At 42.4% G+C, this 23,281-nt stretch overlaps 1 protein-coding gene across 2 annotated transcripts in view; it reads right to left on the bottom strand.

The window, feature by feature from the left end:
- The window catches only part of SCFD1 (sec1 family domain containing 1), a 304,030-nt gene that overhangs the window by 108,340 nt on the left and 172,409 nt on the right, over positions 1-23,281 (bottom strand). For both annotated transcript variants that reach the window (XM_030214680.1, XM_030214681.1), the window contains 3 exons: positions 20,011-20,090; positions 7,283-7,336; positions 6,054-6,129 (listed from right to left, as the gene is read on the bottom strand). In XM_030214680.1, coding sequence (XP_030070540.1) covers positions 6,054-6,129; positions 7,283-7,336; positions 20,011-20,090 — 210 coding nt within the window. The remainder of the gene's footprint in view (positions 1-6,053; positions 6,130-7,282; positions 7,337-20,010; positions 20,091-23,281) is intronic.

The raw sequence follows: 23,281 nt of genomic DNA, 5'->3' as shown, positions 1-23,281 counted from the left end.
GAAAGACACCTGTCCACAGACTCAGTGAATCAGTCAGACTCTAACCTCTACAAAATGGCCAAGAGCAAGGAGCTGTCTAAGGATGTCAGGGACAAGATCATACACCTGCACAAGGCTGGAATGGGCTACAAAACCATCAGTAAGACGCTGGGCGAGAAGGAGACAACTGTTGGTGCCATAGTAAGAAAATGGAAGAAGTACAAAATGACTGTCAATCGACAAAGATCTGGGGCTCCACGCAAAATCTCACCTCGTGGGGTATCCTTGATCATGAGGAAGGTTAGAAATCAGCCTACAACTACAAGGGGGGAACTTGTCAATGATCTCAAGGCAGCTGGGACCACTGTCACCACGAAAACCATTGGTAACACATTACGACATAACGGATTGCAATCCTGCAGTGCCCGCAAGGTCCCCCTGCTCCGGAAGGCACATGTGACGGCCCGTCTGAAGTTTGCCAGTGAACACCTGGATGATGCCGAGAGTGATTGGGAGAAGGTGCTGTGGTCAGATGAGACAAAAATTGAGCTCTTTGGCATGAACTCAACTCGCCGTGTTTGGAGGAAGAGAAATGCTGCCTATGACCCAAAGAACACCGTCCCCACTGTCAAGCATGGAGGTGGAAATGTTATGTTTTGGGGGTGTTTCTCTGCTAAGGGCACAGGACTACTTCACCGCATCAATGGGAGAATGGATGGGGCCATGTACCGTACAATTCTGAGTGACAACCTCCTTCCCCTCCGCCAGGGCCTTAAAAATGGGTCGTGGCTGGGTCTTCCAGCACGACAATGACCCAAAACATACAGCCAAGGCAACAAAGGAGTGGCTCAGGAAGAAGCACATTAGGGTCATGGAGTGGCCTAGCCAGTCACCAGACCTTAATCCCATTGAAAACTTATGGAGGGAGCTGAAGATGCGAGTTGCCAAGCGACAGCCCAGAACTCTTAATGATTTAGAGATGATCTGCAAAGAGGAGTGGACCAAAATTCCTCCTGACATGTGTGCAAACCTCATCATCAACTACAGAAGACGTCTGACCGCTGTGCTTGCCAACAAGGGTTTTGCCACCAAGTATTAGGTCTTGTTTGCCAGAGGGATTAAATACTTATTTCCCTCTGCAGAATGCAAATAAATTCATATACTTTCCACAATGTGATTTTCCGGATTTAATTTGTGATGTGCTATCTCTCACTGTTACCAATAACCTACCCTTCAATTATGGGCTGCTCATGTCTTTGTCAGTGGGCAAACTTACAAAATCAGCAAGGGATCAAATACTTATTTCCCCCACTGTATCTATGATATGCTGGATGTGGATCTCATGGTTATTTCCTTTATATGGAGGTTTATTTCTGTTCTGTTTAGGCTGGGCTATTAACTGTGCGTAAAGTTTGTGTCAAAGTGAAAACTTTTGGAATAATGTCTAACTATAGTCATTCTAACTACAGTCGGCAGCTTGCTTATATCAGAGTTTTACAAAGATACAGAATTTGTTGGTAAATTAGAATGCGATGTTAAGCTACATGCATCATGTGAAAAATGGAAAAAAGTTATAACATGTAGCTGGAAGCCAACAAGCATTACATGGTTTTTTTTAAAAATGTTCTGATTTGTTTAAAAAATTGTAGTTTGTAATATGATCATGAAAAATGTATTTTAATTTTTGTGCTGGAATGGGGTACACAGCTAACTTTATGTATGTTTTTAAGTATTCACTAATTTGCAGCAAACACATTGTTCACTAGACAATGGCTAGAGAAAACAGCTTTAGATTTACATAATTTGGCATTTCAATTCTATTTCTTTCAGGTTTGTTCACCAATTGCCTTCAAGTCTTTTGAATACATAAAGGAGTTCCAAAAAAGAAAAGTTTCAGATATAAACTCATTACCCAACTCTATCAGAAAGTTTGCTATTGCCAAAGATGTGATGACGATGCAACATAAAGAGACAACAGTTGTTATAGCAATATCATAAATTGAAAATAAAGGATTTGAGTTTCTGCCTACCTTACCTACTTACTACTATTGGCCACTAATCAGGAAGGTGATGTGATCTACAGAGCTAGCAAAATGCGAACATGCTGTGAATACAATGAATTCTGAAGTCAGCTCTGTGATCTAAAGTACTTCACAGAACAAGCTGACATCTGGTCAAGTTGAGAAGATGCATGAATATTTTGGCATGGCTTTGTCATACATCCTATCTGGCAGTTTAAGAACCAGACTACTTGCATGCAGACAGTGAGAGAACTGCCAATATGGTTAGTTCTCTAGCTAAGGAATTTGGAGTTACTCGCACCTTGTGTACCATTGTTATACTGACAGTGCCCCTGACAAGATAAAAGCCTTCTTCACTGATAACAAATCAGGTGTCTCAGAAGCTCTTATAAGACTTGGAATAGAGTGGGAACTTCTACAGGAAGATATTACATTAGTTCCTGTTCTGCACTCATGCATAACTCACAAACGTCTACTGGCTGTTAATGAAGGGTTGAAGGAAGGAATGGACATGATTCAACAACTCATAAGAAAGTATAAAAAGCTGGTATCTAGCATACACCTCATCAAAAGCAACTGAGAAGATCGAATATGAGACAGAACATCACATTTTGGCTGCCAGTGCAACATGTTAGAAGAGTATGCTTTCAATGGTTGAAGCCATTGTGAAGACTGAATCAGTTCACAGTGGACTACAGTCACAAATTGCCGATGAACTTGGTCCCAGCATCAGACTTACAGCCAAAGACACAGCAATGCTGAGAAAGCTCTGTATATTGTGGGAACTAATTACAATAACTACTGTTAGGCTTGAGGCAGATCATGCTCTGACAAATGGCACGGTGTTACCAATTATCATTGGACTGTTGAAGGCCCCTGTCTAGACAAGTTGCAAACACCATATTGCAACTCAGTTAAAACTGGTCTGATAAACTCAGTTACTTGTCATCTTGGTTATGTCTGATGACTGCTTCATTTTGTCAGCCATTCTTGATCTACATTTCCAACTAAAGTGGACAAGTGGTCCTGCAGAAGAACTGATGGCCAAGTCTTGAATCATTAAGCACATGGACCATATTTGTCTCGATGCACTTCCAATACAATCATCAAATGTTGAGGAGGAAACCGCCTGCCTTCTTTCCTCCTCAAAATGCACCACTTGTTCCTCTGATCCCATCCCCACCAACTTACTTAACACCATCTCTCCTACTATCACCCCCTCCATCTGTCATATCCTCAACCTCTCTCTCTCCACTGCAACTGTCCCCGACACCTTCAAGCATGCTGTAGTCACGCCACTCCTCAAAAAACCATCACTACCTACCTGTCCCTCCAACTACCGCCCCATCTCCCTCCTACCCTTCCTCTCCAAGACACTTGAGCGCGCAGTCCACAGCCGCTGCCTTGATTTTCTCTCCTCTCATGCCATCCTTGATCCGCTTCAATCCGGTTTTCGCCCTCTTCACTCGACAGAAACAGCACTTTCTAAAGTCTGTAATGACCTGTTCCTTGCCAAATCCAGAGGCCACTACTCCATCCTCATCCTCCTGGATCTATCCGCCGCTTTTGACACTGTCAATCATGACTTACTTCTTGCCACACTGTCCTCATTTGGGTTCCAGGGCTCTGTCCTCTCCTGGTTCTCCTCCTATCTCTCCCACCGCACCTTCAAAGTTCACTCTCATGGATCTTCCTCCACCCCCATCCCCTTATCTGTTGGTGTTCCCCAGGGATCGGTCCTTGGACCCCTTCTCTTCTCAATCTACACCTCTTCCCTGGGCTCCCTGATCTCATCTCATGGTTTCCAGTATCATCTCTATGCTGATGACACCCAACTGTATCTCTCCACACCAGACATCACCGCGGAGACCCAGGCAAAGGTATCGGCCTGCTTATCCGACATTGCTGCCTGGATGTCCAACCGCCACCTGAAACTGAACATGTCCAAGACCGAGCTTATCGTCTTTCCACCAAAACCCACTTCTCCTCTTCCTCCACTTTCTATCTCAGTTGATAACACCCTCATCCTCCCCGTCTCATCTGCCCGCAACCTCGGAGTCACCTTTGACTCCGCTCTCTCCTTCTCTGCGCATATCCAGCAGATAGCCAAGACCTGTCGCTTCTTCCTCTTTAACATCAGCAAAATTCGCCCTTTCCTCTCTGAACACACCACCCGAACTCTCGTCCACGCTCTCATTACCTCTCGCCTGGACTACTGCAACTTACTCCTCACCGGCCTCCCACTTAGCCATCTATCCCCCCTTCAGTCTGTTCAGAACTCTGCTGCACGTCTCATATTCCGCCAGAACCGATATACTCATATCACCCCTCTCCTCAGGTCACTTCACTGGCTTCCGATCGGATACCGCATTCAATTCAAGCTTCTCCTTCTTACCTACAAATGCACTCAGTCTGCTGCCCCTCACTACCTCTCTACCCTCATTTCCCCTTACGTTCCCGCCCGTAACCTCCGTTCACAGGATAAATCCCTCCTCTCAGTACCCTTCTCCACCACCGCCAACTCCAGGCTCCGCTCATTCTGCCTCGCCTCACCCTATGCTTGGAACAACCTTCCTGAACCCTTACGCCAAGCCCCCTCCCTGCCCGTCTTCAAGTCTTTGCTTAAAGCCCACCTCTTCAATGCTGCGTTCGGCACCTAACCCTTACCGTTCAGTGAATCCAGACTGCCCCAATTTGACTGCCCCTATCGGACAGACCGTTCACTTGTCTATTAGATTGTAAGCTCTTTGAGCAGGGACTGTCTCTCTTTGTTAAATTGTACAGCGCTGCGTAACCCTAGTAGCGCTCTAGAAATGTTAAGTAGTAGTAGTAGTAGTAGTAGTTTGAAGATGATGACTTATTTTTAAACAGCACTCAACTGCTAATGAAATCAATGGATACTTGGCCAATGTATTGTAATGGATGTACTGGGATTTTGGTCTGCAAACAAAGACAAATATCCTCAACTCTACATGTTTCTCTTGAAATATCAGTGTTCCTCCAACTTCAGCTGCTTTAGAACAGTGTTTTAGTTCTAATGGGTAGACTGCCAGTGCCTATTCATCCAGTCTATCTGATGACTTGGAAAACTTTCAGATTGCAAAATGCAACAAAGACTTACTACAGATACTAGACTGCTTACTGTAGACATTGGACTGCATTTGCTAAACTGCTGAAACAAAATACCTAATCATTAAATACTATACATTGGTTGCTCTTTAACCTTTTGCATTGTTCTTTGAAACATTTGGAAAGATCAGCTAGTTAATTATAATTGGTTATTAAAATCTAATTACTTACCTTAGAAAAAAGATTCTAATTCTAATTAATTAGACAGTTTGCTAATTAATCCCAGCTCTATATATAATTCATAAACATCCATCATATTTTTAAGGGTGGGGCACTTCTCGTTGGAATTTAGGGCTGAAACGTTTGGAACACATATAGGTAGGTGGTCATTAGTTAAGATTTGAAAAAATGTAAAATCTTGGAAAAGTGGCAGTAACAATATTCCTTCCAGGGTTTTCTCACTAGAAATAAGAATTTGAATATGTCAGAAGACAAGCCAATGAAAAGCTCTTAGTCCAATCATAGCTACCAGAGGAAGAAAAATAAGACCAAGATCAAATAAAGTTTCATTTATTTAAAACTTAATACACTGCCTAGGAGAAAAACTATCAAAGCGGATTCATTAATTCCTTAAGAAAGGGCCTTGCCCTGCACACTAAACAATATACTGAAAAGAAGAACAAAGAAGTATAGATGTACACTGATTTGCATGCACAAATGAAGACCGTAGGAAAAAAACTAAGGATTGCAGATTCATATAGACTTCCATATTTTTATGTTATCTAACTGCATCCTTACATGTGTAAGTACACAGAGCTGCATACACAAATGAAGAGTGCAAAAGAGAAAAACAGACAAACCCAGATACATGTAATGTTTTAAAGGAGCAAAGACAAGTATCTGTGATTTCATGATGTAAAGCCAATTTCTAGAATTACAATTGCCATTGATTAGCACAATTTGTATAGGTAGACTAGCACTTACAAGTTGCTTCAATACCAAGTTCTTCACGCCATCTATAACGAACTGAGAGCCAGTATTCATGACACGTGAAATCAGACTGGGGAAAATAAAAAGGTAAACTAAATGGAGGGCCATACAATGTTTTCATATCTCTTTCCAAGAGAAATGTTTAACATGAATCAAAAAAAGGCAGGGCACTGTACTGTTTTAGTTCTGCCAGAACACAGAAAGGTTTGGAATGTCTCATCTTTCAGAGCTATCATTGTTTCAACAGTTTTTGACTTTATTGGAAAATTAAGAAATATCATAGCTATCTTTAAATCTTACAACAAAACAAAAAGCTAGCTGTGGCTAAAGAAAGGACTCAATTTATTTTAATCCACTTCAAGACCTTACTGCTCACTGTTTCACATCTAGCTGTCATTGTAGAACTAGACAAGAGATGAACTATGAAGTGGTACAACAGCCATAACTAAAACCTTTCTTGAAGCACTGTGAAGCAGTTTGTACCAGCCTCCTTATAGAAAATAAATGCTCAGCAGAGTTTATATGGTATTACTGTGTAGTTTCCAGCCTGCAATAACATACAAAAAGGCACTGAAACATTGAAGGGGGAGTAATCAAAGTGGGTTACCATTAAGATGGTTATTTTACCGCAAGTCATGCTATTTTAGCACAGGGCTCCATTTTATGCAATAAAGAAAGGGGCACCTCATATATTTTCCAGTCTCCTGATCCAAGGAATAGTTAAGTAAAAAAATAGGAACTGAACCCAAATCTGCAACTTTCAATACCAAGTATTAAAGGTGGGTTTTCCCTTTTCCTTCCCCTCCCATATCCTGGGCTCATCTCTCCTTTCCCACTTTCTTTTCTTCTGGCTTTTCCACATTCGCTTTTTACTCCCTTTACCAATCTAGTAGGCTTGTTGTAAACCACCTAGCAATACTACACTGTGATGGGTGGTATACCAAGCTTTTGTAAATAAATAAAACAGTATGCAAATAGTATGGTCACAGTCAGCTTCCTATTTTCAATCATGCTATCAAATCACTAGTTTTCTAAACATTGATGAATTGAGCAGATTTCATTTTATCTATTTCACTTTGTATGCAGACATATCAAGCAGTTGTGTGTGGGTGCTGCAATCGTTTAATAAACTAGATGGGCCCCCAACTGCTCACTGTCAGAGACTAACAGAGTAATGAAGGGTATACTGTAGTTAAATAGAGTACAAACATTCCGTGTCCTACCCTTTTGACTTTGTTGTGTTGCTGGCTGGAGCTGAGGCCATCTTGGCAAATGCCCTGTGAGATTAAAAAAAAAAAAAGAAAAAAAGAGAGATGCTGATAAGGCAGGATGCTAGCATTGTCAATCAGCCATTAAAACATACACAATCCATCCAATTTTAGAACTACACCTAATAAGATTTATACTGCCAGATGTACTAAGCACTTTTTGCTCCAGAAACAAAAATGGAAACACTCTTTAGTATATTAGCTACTCTCTGAAAATAGAAGTTTTCTAAACCTCAGACAATTCTCAAACTTAATAAAAGTTTAAGATTAAAATAATGTCTTTTCTCTCTCTTCACCAACTCTAACCTTTTTATAACAGTGTTCCTCAACATTGTCCTGGAGGTACACCTAACCAGTTGTGCAAATTTATCTCATGCATATTCACTGTAGTAATATGCCTCCAAGACAGAGCTGGGAAAATCAAGTTACTTATCTGTAGCACATGCTCTTCGATGACAGCAGGATATAAGTCCTCACAATTGGGTGATGCTATCTTATAGGATTGTGTGGATATTTTTTCCAGGCTAGAAAACTTTCAAGAAGCCTTCAAGAGGCACCACATTAAGTATCTGACTTCCTGCCTCTTGTTGTCATGAAGGACTTCCTTGGTCAATGAAATATCTGGGTTTAGGAGACAACCCTTACAGATGTGGAAGGGTATAAAAGGAACTATATATTGCTTTCCACAGTGAACACCTGCAAAATGTAAGCAACTTGGTTTTCTCAGAACACAAGCAGAATAGCAAGTTTTTACAAAAGGGACTCCCTAGCTACAGGCTGCCTTTAACAGAAGTGGAAAAATAAAAGGCATTAAGAAAGTGGGCCCCTGGAAAGGGGATATTGGCGGTATAAAAGATTTGATTTGATAGCGAATGCTATAAAACATACTGTGGAAGACTCCTGATGCAGGCTGGTGTGGCCAAAACACAATTTGTGTAGTCTTTGGATGTTTGAATAAAAGTGACTACATCTCCAACATCGTATAGCTTCCATCTTTTTGTCACCTTTGCTGTGTTTGGTGTGTCTTTGAGACTGTGAGGGTTCCTGTTCTTCTGTTTGGCATGCTGTAATATTCAGAGTACCAACAGATGTCTCAGGCACCAAGTTCTGCTTCATTTCTACTCCCATAAGTAACATTGGATTTTATCTTAACCAATCACTAGGGGTTTTCTCTAGTCCTCACATCCACAATGGTGAATATATTTTATACACTTTGGATTGCAAAAGTGCCTTGGCTTTTTACTCGGTCAGACTAAAGCCTTTAGAAAGTCTACCCAGCCTTTTGCTTATTTTTGTTCCAATAAACCTGGAATTGTTGGCAAGTGTATACTTTACAAGTGACTAGTAGACTGCCCCGCTTATAATCGAAATAGAAAAACGCCTATATTGTGACCCAAATCGGGAGATAGACGTTTATCTCACAAAAACGAATAAAGCGGTATAATCGAAAGCCGAATTTGGACGTTTTCAACTGCACTCAGTCGCGGATGCGGACAAAGTTGATGGGGGCGTGTCGAAGGCGTGGTGAAGGCGGAACTTGGGCGTGGTTATCGGCCGATCAGAGATGGGCGCCTTTCGCCGATAATGGAAAAAAAATATGCGTTTTTAGCGAGAATTTAGGGCACTTTTCCTGGACCCTGTTTTTCCACGAATAAGGCCTCAAAAAGTGCCCTAAATGACCAGATGACCACTGGAGGGAATCGCGGATTACCTCCCCTGACTCCCCCAGTGGTCACAAACCCCTCCCACCACAAAATATGCCGTTTCACAACTTTTTATTTTCACCCTCAAATGTCATACCCACCTCCCTGGCAGCAGTATGCAGGTCACTGGAGCAGTTATTAGGGGGTGCAGTGGACTTCAGGCAGGTGGACCCAGGCCCATCCCCCCCCACCTGTTACACTTGTGCTGGTAAATGGGAGCCCTCCAAACCCACTGTACCCACATGTAGGTGCCGCCCTTCACCCCTTAGGGCTATAGTAATGGTGTAGACTTGTGGGCAGTGGGTTTTGAGGGGGATTTGGGGGGCTCAACACCCAAGGGAAGGGTGCTATGCACCTGGGAGCTGTTTTACCTTGTTTTTTTTTTTTTTGTAAAAGTGCCCCCTAGGGTGCCCGGTTGGTGTCCTGGCATGTGAGGGGGACCAGTGCACTACGAATCCTGGCCCCTCCCACGAATAAATGTCTTGGAGTTATTCGTTTTTGAGCTGGGCGCTTTCGGTTTCCATTATCGCTGATAAACAAAAACGCCCAGCTCAAAAAAAGATAAACGTCCATGTTTTTCGAAAATATGCTTCGGTCCGCCCCTTCACGGACCCGTTCTCGGAGATAAACGCCCATGGAGATAGACGTTTCCGTTCGATTATGCCCCTTCACGTCTTTTTTCAGGATAAAAAGGCTCTTCTATAACTGCACTTTAGACTTTCCAATATTAATTTTTTGGGTAGGAGGGTTCAGATATATCCCGATATGTCTAGATCAGGCCTTCTCAACCCTCTCCTTGGGGAACACCAAGTCCCATCAGGTTTTCTGGATATCCACCATGAATATGTATGAGATAGCCTGACATACCAAGGAGGAAGTGCATGCTAGGCTCTCTCATGCATATTCATGGTGGATATTCTGAAAACCTAATGGTGTGTCCTGAGGACTGGGTTGAGAAGCCATAGTCTAGATGGACTCAAGATAGAAGGAAGACGTTCTTGATGTTATGTCAAGATGTATTGGCCTTAGAGACTAAATTTCAGTTACTATATCTTTGCAAATGTGTTCTTAGATTAGAAAATAGAGGATACTCTAAAAATGAACGAATCCAATATCCTACAAATTGCTGATGATCTCTTAAATTCATGGACCCAGCTTTATTTATCTTGGTGGGGTAAAATTGAAGCTCTAAAAATGGTATTGGCACCGAAGCTTAATTATATCTTTAGTATGATTCTTATATTATTTAAACATTTAAAGATTAATTTTATTAAAATCTTAATGTGTTAATTTCTAGATTCCTCTGGAAATCCTCCATGCCTCATATCGCTATTAAAAAACTTCAAGTCTTGGGGGCTTAAATATATCGGCCTTTCAGATTTCCCAGCCAAACAGTGGTACTCATTATCTTTCTCATATAATACTCCTAGATGGGTAATTTTTGAAAAAGAAAAAGTATTTCCTTTATCTTTATGCTTCCTTCTAACCATGAATAAGTTTCGTTATGCTGTAGACCATTTAATATTAAAGAGCACCTCACGTTCAATTAATTTTGTTTGTTCTCTTTTACATTTTAAATGGTCAAACTTTATGGATATTTCCATTTGGCAAACCTCTATATTCCCAATTAAATCTTGTCCTAAGCTTCGTAAAATATGGTTTTCTGTCAAACACTAACATTATTCCTTTTCAGGATTTTTGTACTTGTCATAATATTCCCTATACTCATAGAGCCTTCTGGGATCATCGTATTAATCACCTTTATCCTATGCACGTCAGACTTTGACTTCAAGCTTCAACAACTTATATCAATCTCTCATGGTTCCCAAGTCTGCATAAAAAATATATAAGCTCCTGCAATTGTCTAAACTGAATATATGTTCCACTCTTACTTCTGCCTGGGAAAACGAACTGGATGTTTCACTTTCCAACAAACCATGCGTTCTTCTTTATCAGCTGCTCTTCTACAATCTACTTACTATATTTTTCACAAATCCTATTGGACGCCTGCGAAGCTTGCTAAAGTGAATCGTAATATATCAAATTTATGTTGGTTGTGTCAATCTGCAGTGGGATCTCTTGATCATATGCTTTTTCTTTGTCATAACTTACCATTGTATTGGAAATTGATATGGGACTTTTTTCAAAAATTATTCAATATTTCAGATGTTTTGTCGTTTAAAGTGCCAATTCTTAAAGCATCCACCCCTGGTTTACCAATCCCATTAAAGCATGCAAAATTGTTTAACTTATGATTTCACTTGCACTTCATTTAATTGTCTTGCATGGAAGAATAATTTACATGTTTTCTTTCATGAATGGTGGAATTTACTATGTCCCTATAGGCGCTATGAGGAAATAGCTGCCATAAAGACTGGTCATATTTTGTCTTTTCATAAAACAGTCATTAATGGACAACTTTGTTACTTGATACTTCTATATGATTTCATATGGACACTGTTTTACTTCATTTTTGATAGCCTACTGATAGGTTTGTTTTATTGTTTTTGTTTTTAAAAGTGTTTGGTAATTAACCGATTGTACTGTATTTTACTTGTTCATATGTTGTAATCATACATATTATTTTCTATATCTTTTTAAAAAGTCATAAATAAAGATCTAAAAAGAAAAAGAAACTTTACAGTTGATTCTTTCTTGATTCTAAAGAGAATTCAATAAGTAGTATGTGAATATTCCAGTTTCAGGCCTATTAAAGTAATGGGGGGTGAATAGTATTAATATTTCTTTGGATAACTATTTTAATTTTTATGTATGTTTTACTGTGATTCACCTTGGATAAAGGCAGAATATAAATAGTGAAATAAATATATAGATAGATATTTATTTGATCATCCATTCTAGTATATAGGTGAAACCCCTCCTTAAGGGAAAGTTTAATGAGAAATTGGGGAAAGAAGAGACCTTTAGTCACAGTGAGTTTCAAAAGCAGATTTTCTGTCTGTATTGCTTTGAGAAAATGAGAGAGGTTTCTATCATTTTGCCTGGCAGCTACCCTGTGCAGTACAAATTTATCGATTTCATGAAATGTTACATGGCTGAGCTAAGGACAGAGGGAGGTGAGTAGCACTCTATGTTAGTTACTCACTGAAGGAAAGACAGGCAGGCTGATGGAGCCACATTTATACACTTTGGGAGATATTATCCACAAAAGGGGATAAAAGTAAAATGGGTTTATTAATGTAAGCACACAGAGGAAGGATAGCTGAAGTTAATCAGGGAGGTAAGAGAATAAAGGAACATACTGACAGTGACCTGATGATTCGGAAAGACATCTGGGTCTTCAGGGCTCTGCTATTCAGAGATTCTGTACTTGGTCTTTTGGCTGAGCCAGGAGATTGTCCTCTATTGGAGAAACCCTGGAACTGTTGGCCACAAAGTTCTGTTAAGAGCTGGTATTCTGGGCCTCAGCAGGAAAAAGTACCCTATGAGTTCCTCATGAAGACTGACAGTAGGGAGGTTGCATTCTATTGGGGAAATCCTGTTACTGTTGGTCACAGAGCCATGTTAAGGGCTGTTATTCTGGGCCACACCAGGTAAAAGTACCCTGTGGGCTCCTCCTGAAGACTGGTGGAGAAGAGGCTCTCACTATAGGGGAATCCTGGTAATGGTAGAAGGCAGCCCCACTTGGACCGCAGGTCCAGCAGCAAGGAGACCTTAGGAGTGGGCTCGGGACGTATCAGCCCCTGGGAGCTAACTCAGGGAAAGGCCTTTGGCAGCACAAGGGCACCCAATGCCCAACCCAGAATATTACACCAGGAGGGTGAGATTCAAGGACTGGATGGAGGTAGATCAAGGGAAGGAAGGGTACATCAGTTCCTGGGAGCCAACTCAGGGCAATGCTTAGGAGTGCCCAAGGCCCAGCTTTGGTAACTCCAGGGAGCACAATCAGTACCCAGAACCCAGCTCAGCTTGTTCCAGCAGGAGGGTGAAACTCAAGGACTGGGTAGGGGGTCGGGGGGGTCGGGAGAAGGACCAAGGAAGGACATAAGGTAGGACACTGGCCACACTGCTACTGCTGTGCCCACTCAAAGACTCAGCCTAGTGTGACAGGAAGGAACAAGGAGTTGTTTCTTAGACAAAAGGACTAATGGTTGTGTTGAACTAATTGGTTAAAATTACTGGCTATAAGAGAAGTAATTGGTTAAAAGTGTTGGTATTAGACTGTGTGATATATGGTTTATGGTATTCTATGCATTTCAGAGGTTATCTCAAAATGAAGCTTTAATCACTGCTAAATCTTTCAATGCTGTTATATATCTGGATAGTAAAACACGTACAATAAAACTGTTCAGCTTTTGGTTGACAGTCTTGTTCATAGAGGTCATTTTTGGGTTTCATGGGGGGGGGGGGGGGGGGGGGGGGGGAGGGGAGGGAAGAGAGTAACCTTAATCGCTAACACTTTTCTTCCCCAGGTGGAGGAACCAGGCACCAAATGCCCAAGAGACTGATGGAGCCTGCCCACAGGGGACTCCAGCCAGGTTGGGCCCCGGACCCAGAGATGCACACAAGAGGGTGTTACATAGGGATCTCTTCTGTCTTGTGGTCTAATTTTCCACAGCCTTCTGTATTATTTCTCTTTTGGGTTGTTAACCTGGACATTTTTTTGTAAGGCTGTATTTCTTTTTACAATTTCAGTTTGAGGTAACTAGTATGAAAAGAATAAAAGAAAAAAAAATATTACCTTGTGGAGGAACTTTGAGTGAGTGTGAAGCAGTGCCGTAGCGAGGGCGGCTGACACCCGGGGCGGTTCACCGCTGTGCACCCCCCCCCCCCGGGTGCAGCACGGTGCACCCCCCCTCGGTGCACGCACGCACGCACCCCCCCCCCCCCCCCCCGAGCACATTCTTACCAAAGGGGACGGGCGGGAGGGCCGCTGCGCCCCGAGTGCACGTCACTGGGAGCTGAGTCGGCTCCGTTGGTTCCCTGCTGTCTCTGCCCCGGAACAGGAAGTAACCTGTTCCGGGGCACAGAGAGCAGTGAACCAGCGGAGCCGATACCCCCCCCCCCCCCCCCAGCAGCGTGCACCCGGGGCGGACCGCCCCCCCCCCCTTCCTACGCCACTGGTGTGAAGAACCATACTGTGTAGGATGGATTAGTCATTAGGGCTTATGGTTCACTAATTCTGTGTGCTAAAGTGACCACCAACAAAAATAAGACCTAGAGGTTAGGTATTTAAAGTTACAGAAGTCCAGTGGCTTGAAGGAAGCTTTCATCAGCGAGTTAGAAAAACACTGAGGTCTCAAGACACAGCAGATGACTTGATGGGAAACTTCAAAAGAAGGAAGCCCTGCATAAAGCAAACAACAAAAGAATGTACAGAGATGGGCTTACTTTCTACTCAGCAGTAAAAAGTGCCAAATGCACTAAGCAGAACCCTAATGACTCAGAGAGATATAGAAGATATTTAAGCAGTTTTTCTTAGGGCAAGTAAAAGGATTTAGGGCCCTTCCATCACACCAGATGGCAAACCTCTTCCATTTAAAATCATAATACCAGGATCTTAGATATGCTATCAGGCAGATTCAGTGCAGGCAAGGATAACCTCCTCACATCTAAGCTGTGAGGGAGAGGGACCTGGTGTTGGGATGCAACATTGTCTCTCCAGCATGTGCAATCAATGTCAGAGAATTCCCCAGTCTGATATATCTCCTTATAGGTAGCTAGTGACGAAGAGAAAAACAGCCCTGTCTTGGCCAATAGAATTATGGTTCCCCAACCCTGTTTGAGTTTTAGGAGAGTTTTTGTTTTAAGTGGAATTGGAGGCTATGGATAGAGAAAGCCATTCCTGCAATCCAGGAGGAAGGTGTCTAAAGTTTGCTTGTTGTGAATCCCTATCTGTTGAGCAGAACAGATACTTTTCTGTTTTGAGATGTGAAGCAATTAACCGTGGGTGTGCTCGGTATGTGAAAAACCACCTTTTCTATTCCTGAATCCAGAGACCACTTGTGGGGTTAGAGTATGTGCTCAGCCTATCTACCAGGAAATTGTTTTTCCCCTACAGACAACGCTGCTCTGAAAGTCATACTGTGAAAGATGGCCCAGTTTCACATCCTGACAGTCTCTCAACTGTGATAAATAAGAGGCTGTCCTAGCCGGGGCAGGCCACTAGATGGCGCTGTTCCCCTAAAAATGTCCAGGATGTCCGGGTGAGCCACTAGAGGGACCCATTAGGGGCCGGGATGTGGAGGTTGCTAGGACCAGGGGAGAGTCCTGGGATGGCTACAGGTGCAGGCGGTTATGGGCTGGGTCCTGTTTAGTTATTAACCACTTTATACCCCACCTGAGTTGAAAAAGGAAGAGAAGTGAGCTAGCAGCAGAAGAAGAAAGAGGATCCCCCTGGAAAAAACTGGCTAAACCCTATGGACTTGTGGTGGACTGTGTGCTCAAGGCAGGAAAACAGGCTGGGGTAAGAAGTCCCTAAAGCATTAGTGTTGGACTGTGTAGCCTCAGTACTTAGAGGAACTGTGTGTTCAAAGAAAGGACTGTGAAAGTAAGGAAGGACTGGGTATCCAAAGAAGAAGTAGGGCTGTGTGTCCCAGTACTGAGAAGCCGGCTGCAAAGCCTGGGGTTAGAAGTCCCCAAAGTATTGAGGTTAATGCTGAGCCCAGGAATCTGTGTGGGGAGGCTCAGTGTGAAGATATGTAAATGTATAAAGTATTGAAGCTAGAAGAACTGTGCCCAGGGGCTGGAATAAAGAATTGCCTGAATATGTTGTTGGTAAGGCCCAGGAGCTTGAGGTTGGATTGCTCAGGATGCTGGGAGGGGACTGTTTGGAGTCCTGTTCAGAGGCAACAGGCCAGTGAGGCCTGCTGGAGAGTGGGAGCAGAAGCCTCATCTTCACACAACACTGGAGGTAAGACTGTTCCTCCCAGTTGCTGATGCAGTACAATGGCTACTTGGGTTGTCCTTCTGGACAGGGATTATTTTGTTGACCTACTGATTCCCAAAATCCTTTACAGTGTTCAATATAACTTTTAACTCCAGCAAAGTTATCTGATGAAGTTTCTACTGAGAGGGCCAAAAGCCGTGTGTGTGAAACCCATCTACATAGGTTCCCCAGTCCAGTTTGAGGCACCTGTGGTAGGGACAGTTTGTACATGAGGAATTTGAAAAGGGAGATTGTTAGCTGGATTTGTTTAATAACCTATCTGTTCACTAAAAAAGAGAGTCCTTGAGATGTCTGGTGACCCAGAATACATCCCGTAATCAAAGTGGTCCAAGTCCACTGAGAGTGTAAAGCCCTTTGTACCTGTCTCATTATGAAATGTGCTAAGAGAGTTACATGCACCACTGAGGTCCTGTGTCCCTACAATCTCGACATTCTTCATATTGCTTCCTAACTAAATGCACTCTTTTGAACCATGGACACCAAGCTGATAATCCCTTCTTGCAAGTGAAATGCTTTGCCTGAGTTGTGTCTAGCAGAGCTTTTACGAATTCCAATTTGAGTGATGGGCTTAAATGTGACTTTAGGGAGTTTATGACAAACTCTAATAACTCCAGCAACTGGGTGGTTATGTGAATGGATCTGACTTGACTAGCCAATCATCCAGATAGGGAAATGCATGCTACCCCAACTAGACATTTGGTAAATATACATAAAGATGAAGTATGGCCAAAGGGCAGGATGCACTACTGGATGATAGGTGTGGCTCCCTATTACAAATCTGAGATACTTTCAATGATTGGAATGTATCTCTCTGTGGCTGCAGGCATCCTTTAGGTTCACAGAATATAAACTGTCTCCTTTTTTAAAGGAAGGGAATCAAAATGCCCAGGAAAAGCATGATGAACTTTTCTCAAATCAGAAATCTGTTCAAGGCCCCTAGGTCTAGAATGAGACAGAATCCTCCAGTTTTATTTGTTACCAGGACATACTTGGTAGTAAAATCTAGTCCCTCTTTTCCCTAATGGAACAGGTTTAGCTATATTGGTCTCTAACAGGTATTTTATGGTACTAACAGTTTGACTAAGATAGCCTCAGGGGTGAACAATGAATAGATGAAGTCTGTATCCATGTCAAATGATCTTTGTAACCTAAACAGTCAGAGGTTATAAGGAGCCAACAATTTATATAAAACCTTAGCCTCCCTCCTACTATAATGAAGTCTGGCACACATACTAGAGCCCTAGTTATGTCCTCTTGGAGGCATTCAAAACCCCATCCCAAGTTTAGCTGGACCTTTTCGGTTCTATGTGTTTGGGATGACAGCACGATCCCTATCGGAGTTTCTGTGAAATGAGGCAGAAGAAGATACCTATGTCTGACAGTGCTAGGCCTTCCTTTGCCTGCTAGTTGAATACTTCCCAAAGGAAGAAGAAATTGGGTCAGAGGTGGACTGAGAGATAGACTTGAGAGTCTAGCAGTGCTCATTTATGACAGAAACCATCCTCTTTTACCTTACCTCCAAAACTATTCTCAACACAGCACATCAGCAAGCTTTTCCTACAAATCATAACAGAGGTCTAAGGCCCATAGTCATGAATGCTTATAAGCTTTACTAACCATAGCAGAAAATCTCAATACTGTCTCAAAATGATGACCATGTGCATGCTACTCTTCTTCCCTTTGCCCATTAGTGGCTGGAGCTTAGCAAACCTGTACTTAGGAGACAGCCCATGTATGTCTCAATTTTAAGCAGTGTTTTGCATATACTGGTCCATAAAGAACTGGTAAGAAAGCGAGGCTAGCATTCTGAAAAATCTTTCTCCTGAGAGTATCCAATGTCCTAGCATCTCTCCCTGAGGGTACCAAGGTATAGGACGTTGAACTCTTGGCTCTATTGAGAGTGGATTCAACTACAAAGAATGGTGTGGGAGATGCTGCTTCTCAAATTCAGAAACCTTCTGGGCCTTATGCATGCAATCTGCTTTTTTATTTATGTAGGCGAGAAGGAAGTCTCCCATATTCTCATCTGCGCAATGTTAAAAACTTTGTGTCTGGGAGTGGTCACATCTTCCTTGTTGGGGGAGGGGAGGAGCTGAGGAATTGGTGGATATCCATCATTTCTGCCTTGGGGTCCTCCTCCATCTCTAACTTAAATGGGCTAGACATCAATTGCTCAATGGATCCAGTTCTTGATAAAAGCATACCTAGGCTCTATTGTATGCCTGTAATCCCAAGAAGTGACTTCCCTCATGACCTTAAGATGGACATTAAGACAGCTAACATTGACTCAGAATTCATTCAAGATACTGGCATCAATTAAACATCTCCAGAAAGAGCGTGGAACTTGAAAAATAGTTGCTGTAACTCTGTGTTGACGTCAACAAAGCCGAGGCACCGTGTTGAGAAAGGAACTGAGCAAGACTCTCATTGATTTTCTTATAGACTTTCTTGAATATTGCCAATGCCAACTCCAAAATGGAGTGCAGTAGGAGAGGCCACATCCTCGTGAGTTACTTAAGGACCACTTATATCAAGAAGATCAAGTGGACCTCCCCTCTGGGAGAGTCTCAAGGATATGGTGGCCGCTAGCACCTCCGTGCTCTTGACAGGACTGGATGCCGATGCATCTGTGCCCCTAATTGATATTCAGAGCCCTCAATTTCAACAAAAGATGAATCCTTCCTTCTCTTTGGATGAGAATCAGTTGCTGTCCATTCCTAGTAGCCTGTATCAATGCTTGATGTTGCGAGGGATCGACACTTTCTTAATGTAAATGCACCTGCAGTTTCTGGACATAAAATCACCAAAGATCTTTCATACTGCTCACTGTTTCGAATCCCTTGTTTAGTCATCTGTGAAGACAAATGATAATGAATGGGTTCATGATTAGGTCCAAGGCATTGCAAGCACCAGTTATTCACATGGAATATGGTCTTGCTGCACTGCCTGATTGCTTAAAGCTTCTGTGGGACTTCTTCTGGGATGCTTCACCAAAACATAAAGCCACTGTGAAATCAAAAGACTCAGTTTTGGAAATCAAAGCCCAGCCAGGTTCTCCAGCACCCACAAAGAGGCTGACAAAAGGTGATCATGAAAAAATAAAGAAAACTTTAAAGATGGCTGAAAACCAACTAGGGATGCTAAAAGGAAAAAGAAAAAAAGAAACAGAGAGAAAGAGTGTACTGTGTGTGACATACACTGTTCAGAATTTTTTTAAAAACCTCTCACAAGTGAGAGTGAAGAATGGGCATGTCTTACTGCAGTGGTTCCCAAACCTGGTCCTTGAGGCACCCCAGCCAGTCAGGTTTTCAGTATATCCACAATGAATATTCATGAAACAGATCTGCATGCAGTAGAGGCAGTGCATGCAGATCTCTCTCGTGAATATTCATTGTGGGTATACTGAAAACCTGACTGGCTGGGGTGCCTCCAGGGCCAGGTTTGGGAACCACTGTCTTACTGGTTTCACAGACCAACAAAGACAGAGGAGTTCCTTTATGATGATGTGAGGCAGGAAGTCAGACGACTTTAAAGGATTTAAAACGTTTTCTAAGCCGGAGAGGTCTAATCGCATGATTTGCTATCCTTGTCATCTATGGGGAAGCTGTTTTTTTTATTAAAAATAAGTCAGACATCACTCTGCCCAATTCTTCATCAACTGCTTTGCTGTGACCTGCAAAAGGAGGTACAGTAACTCTTTCAATAGACTAAACTATCCTTTACATATCTATGGTGCTTTCAAGCAACACGGGATTCCAATACACCATACAACTTAGAAAAACTGCATAAAATTCCTCTAGCATTGAAAATCTCCATTCTAATTCTGGTACCGAATTTACCAGATGGCATGCAGAGGAAATAAATATGGAGTTTATTATAGACAAAAATTAAAAAGTAAGTGATCAAACATGACTTGAACTTCCAAGTCCTCAGAGATTCTAAAATGTGGAATAATATTCTGATTAATTTTACCTGCTCAGTTATGTTGCATATGTACTGCCTGCTGGAAGAAAAGATCTCTGCCATAACCCGCAACACAAGACTCAGAAAAGCTTATGAAATGAACTTACTTCCATTGTTTGACATAGTTCAAAGGAGCAAGATTACATCCAGCATCTGTCAGGGCCTTTTTGTACTGTTCCAAATCCATCTGAAAACAATACAAACAGAAATGTATAAGCAATTTCAAGTGAGTTTCTGTAACAATATGGATAGGGTGCTTCAGTTTACTGAACACTTCAAGTACTATAGTGCCAGGCGATTCACCATAAAACAATTTTCATCACAAATTTATGTGGTACAGTAAGAAAACGGTACTATTTTTTTTTAAGTTATTGGATAAGGTAAGACCATTGATCACTACTACTACTACTACTATTTAGCATTTCTATAGCGCTACAAGGCATACGCAGCGCTGCACAAACATAGAAGAAAGACAGTCCCTGCTCAAAGAGCTTACAATCAGTTTCCACCATGCCTCTCTTAAGAGGGGAGTACCGGTTAGCCAATTTTTGAGGCTGCGCCGGTTATGTTCTAGTACATTTGAATTTCGGAAACAAGCTAGGAAAATGACGCAGCAGTTTCTGCAGAGAGGATATCCTGTGGGGGTCATTAAAAAAGCATATAAGAGGGCACTGTACGCCCATAGACCCTGGTTACTTTTGCCCACTCAGAAACCCAATACTCGCCCTTTGTTGCGTGTCCTTCCTTTTTCTACACTTGCATCTAAAATAGGTTATTCTATTCATAAGAACTGGCATGTCTTGGGAGTGCACTCTGAGTTTGCTGAGCACCCTAAAGTGGCTTATTCCCGCACGGCGAATTTGGGGGAGTTACTTCACAGGCCCATTAGGGATGTGGATGGTCATGGCCATCATTATCTGTGCGGGAAATGTGTATATTGTAGATTTGCCTTGTCCACTCAGTGGGTTTGGATCCCTGGGACCACCAAAAAGTATCACTTACACAATATCACAAACTGTACCAGTGAGGGCGTCATTTACTGTATCATGTGCCCTTGTCATTTATATTATATAGGGCACACTAAACGCCAGCTTAAGAATAGGTTAGCTGAGCATGTTAGTAATCTTAGGATTCGTAAAAAAGATGTGCCTTTGGTTAATCATTGGATCACTTACAACCATGTGATTGATGATTTAAAGTGTGTTGTGTTGAAGCAAATCACCCCCTGTAGAGGAGGTGGTGATGTCAGTCCGTTGCTATTTTCTGTGGAACAAAGATTCATCTTTGAATGGGATAGGGTGGCTCCCAGAGGACTAAACCTCTAGGTAGAGTGGATGTAATTAGGCTCCTCCCCCTACAGGTGTAATAAATTAAGCTGTGTGAGTGGCTGTGAGGGTTAGAGCTATTGGAGTTTCTGAGATGCTCGACAGAGGGTCCCAAGCTGGACTCATTATTCCTAAGGTAGGCTGCTTATAAATTTGAGTTAAGAAATACGTATTATGAATGTATGACAATGAGGTGGTCATGAGGATTTGTTATGAGAAGGTAGTATTTATTTAATATATTGTTGTAGGTGTTGAGAGTTGTTCCTCCTGAGGAAGGGTGGTCCGAAATGCGGTCTCGCATCGAGGAGCGAATGAGGAATCAGGATGAACTCAAAGGCTGAATAATATATGCAGTCATCAGGAAGCCCTTGCCAAGCCGCGCTGGGTCATTGAATCTAAAACTGTGAGGATATCATATTGGCTGATGGAGCTGAAGGAGTTTCGCTTATTGGAGCGTTATATTACTCACTGCCGACATTTTTTTTAACCTGCTTACGGGACATGTGAATGACATAAGGCTACAATGACATGAATTCATGTTTATGGTGAACATATTCTTGGATATGTAGCAGTGAGTTAGTACTGTGTTATATATGATTTGCCTTTAGAAGGTATGTAGTTGGGTTGAATGATGAAGTGAAAAGCTGGTATGAATGAGTTCCAGAGTCTGCATAGAAGATTGGGGATATTTTATGGACACGCTGTTATTCATAATAAAGCTTGTGAAAAAGTGTAACAGGAGTACGTTTATTAGGATGTGTATGCATGATTGTACTTCTAGTTAATTTATTTGATCCCCGTATGTGAATATAGCTAAGATTTACATGCCAATTCTGTGCATAAACCATTAGAATAAAGGCATATATGCATGTATGTGTGCACATATGAAAGTAAATTCCAAAATTCTGCCTAAGTGCTATTTTGTAAATATCAATGTATCTTACAGGGAGGCATACACCTAGATTAAGTCTAGCTGGATCGTGAGTGGGACTCACACTTACGTAACTAATAGAACATTAAAAGTTACAGGCAAATCGCCAGCGTTTAGGTGCGAGCACTTACACCTCTAAGCAGAAAGGGTTTAAGAGACTTGGTGGTGGCTGCAATGTCATCTGAAACCTATCTTCACAGCACTTTATACATGCTCCATGAAAAGAGAAAAAGTAAGCAGAAAGCCCATAAACACCTCAAAGGTAAAATTATGTATCATACCTGATAATTTTCTTTCCATTAATCATAGCTGATCAATCCATAGACTGGTGGGTTGTGTCCATCTACCAGCAGGTGGAGATAGAGAGCAATCCTTTTGCCTCCCTATATGTGGTCATGTGCTGCCGGAAACTCCTCAGTATGTCGATATCAAAGCACCATCCGCAGGACTCAGCACTTAGAGAATTACACCCACAAAGGGACACGCTGCCCAGCTCACCACCGCCGAAACGGGGGAGGGGAATTAACCCAGCTCATCCCCACACAAGTGGGGGAGGGGAATCCGTCCAGCTCATCCCCGCGGAGCGGGGGAGGGACACCACCCCGCCGATGCGGGGGGATCTGGCTTATCCTGCAACTGCAACCGCAGGAGGAGCTGACTGACCCTAACACCGCCGAAGCGGGAGGGGTACAAAGCTGCCCTACAGCTGCACGAAGCGGGAGGGAGCGCCGGCAGAATTTAGGTCTCAATCCAGCCCCGTAAAACGGAGGGGAGAGGAATGCAGCAGCTCACTGTAACACAAACTCGTCTCAACTCTTGAAGAATCCAATTGAAAAAACTTGAACACGAAGTCCTCCTGAACAGGAACTGAAGACTAAACTTGAACCTGAAATGCAACCAGAATATAAACAGTACAGATATCTGGGAGGGGCTATGGATTGATCAGCTATGATTAATGGAAAGAAAATTATCAGGTATGATACATAATTTTACCTTCCATATCATCATGCTGATCAATCCATAGACTGGTGGGATGTACCGAAGCAGTACTCACCCAGGGCGGGACATACAAATCCCTGACCGCAACACTGAAGCTCCAAACCAGGCCTCCGCCCGAGCAGC

The sequence above is a fragment of the Microcaecilia unicolor genome, chromosome 9, assembly GCF_901765095.1.
Source record: "Microcaecilia unicolor chromosome 9, aMicUni1.1, whole genome shotgun sequence".
NCBI lineage: Eukaryota > Metazoa > Chordata > Amphibia > Gymnophiona > Siphonopidae > Microcaecilia > Microcaecilia unicolor.
This window is presented reverse-complemented; position numbering and strand designations above follow the sequence as displayed.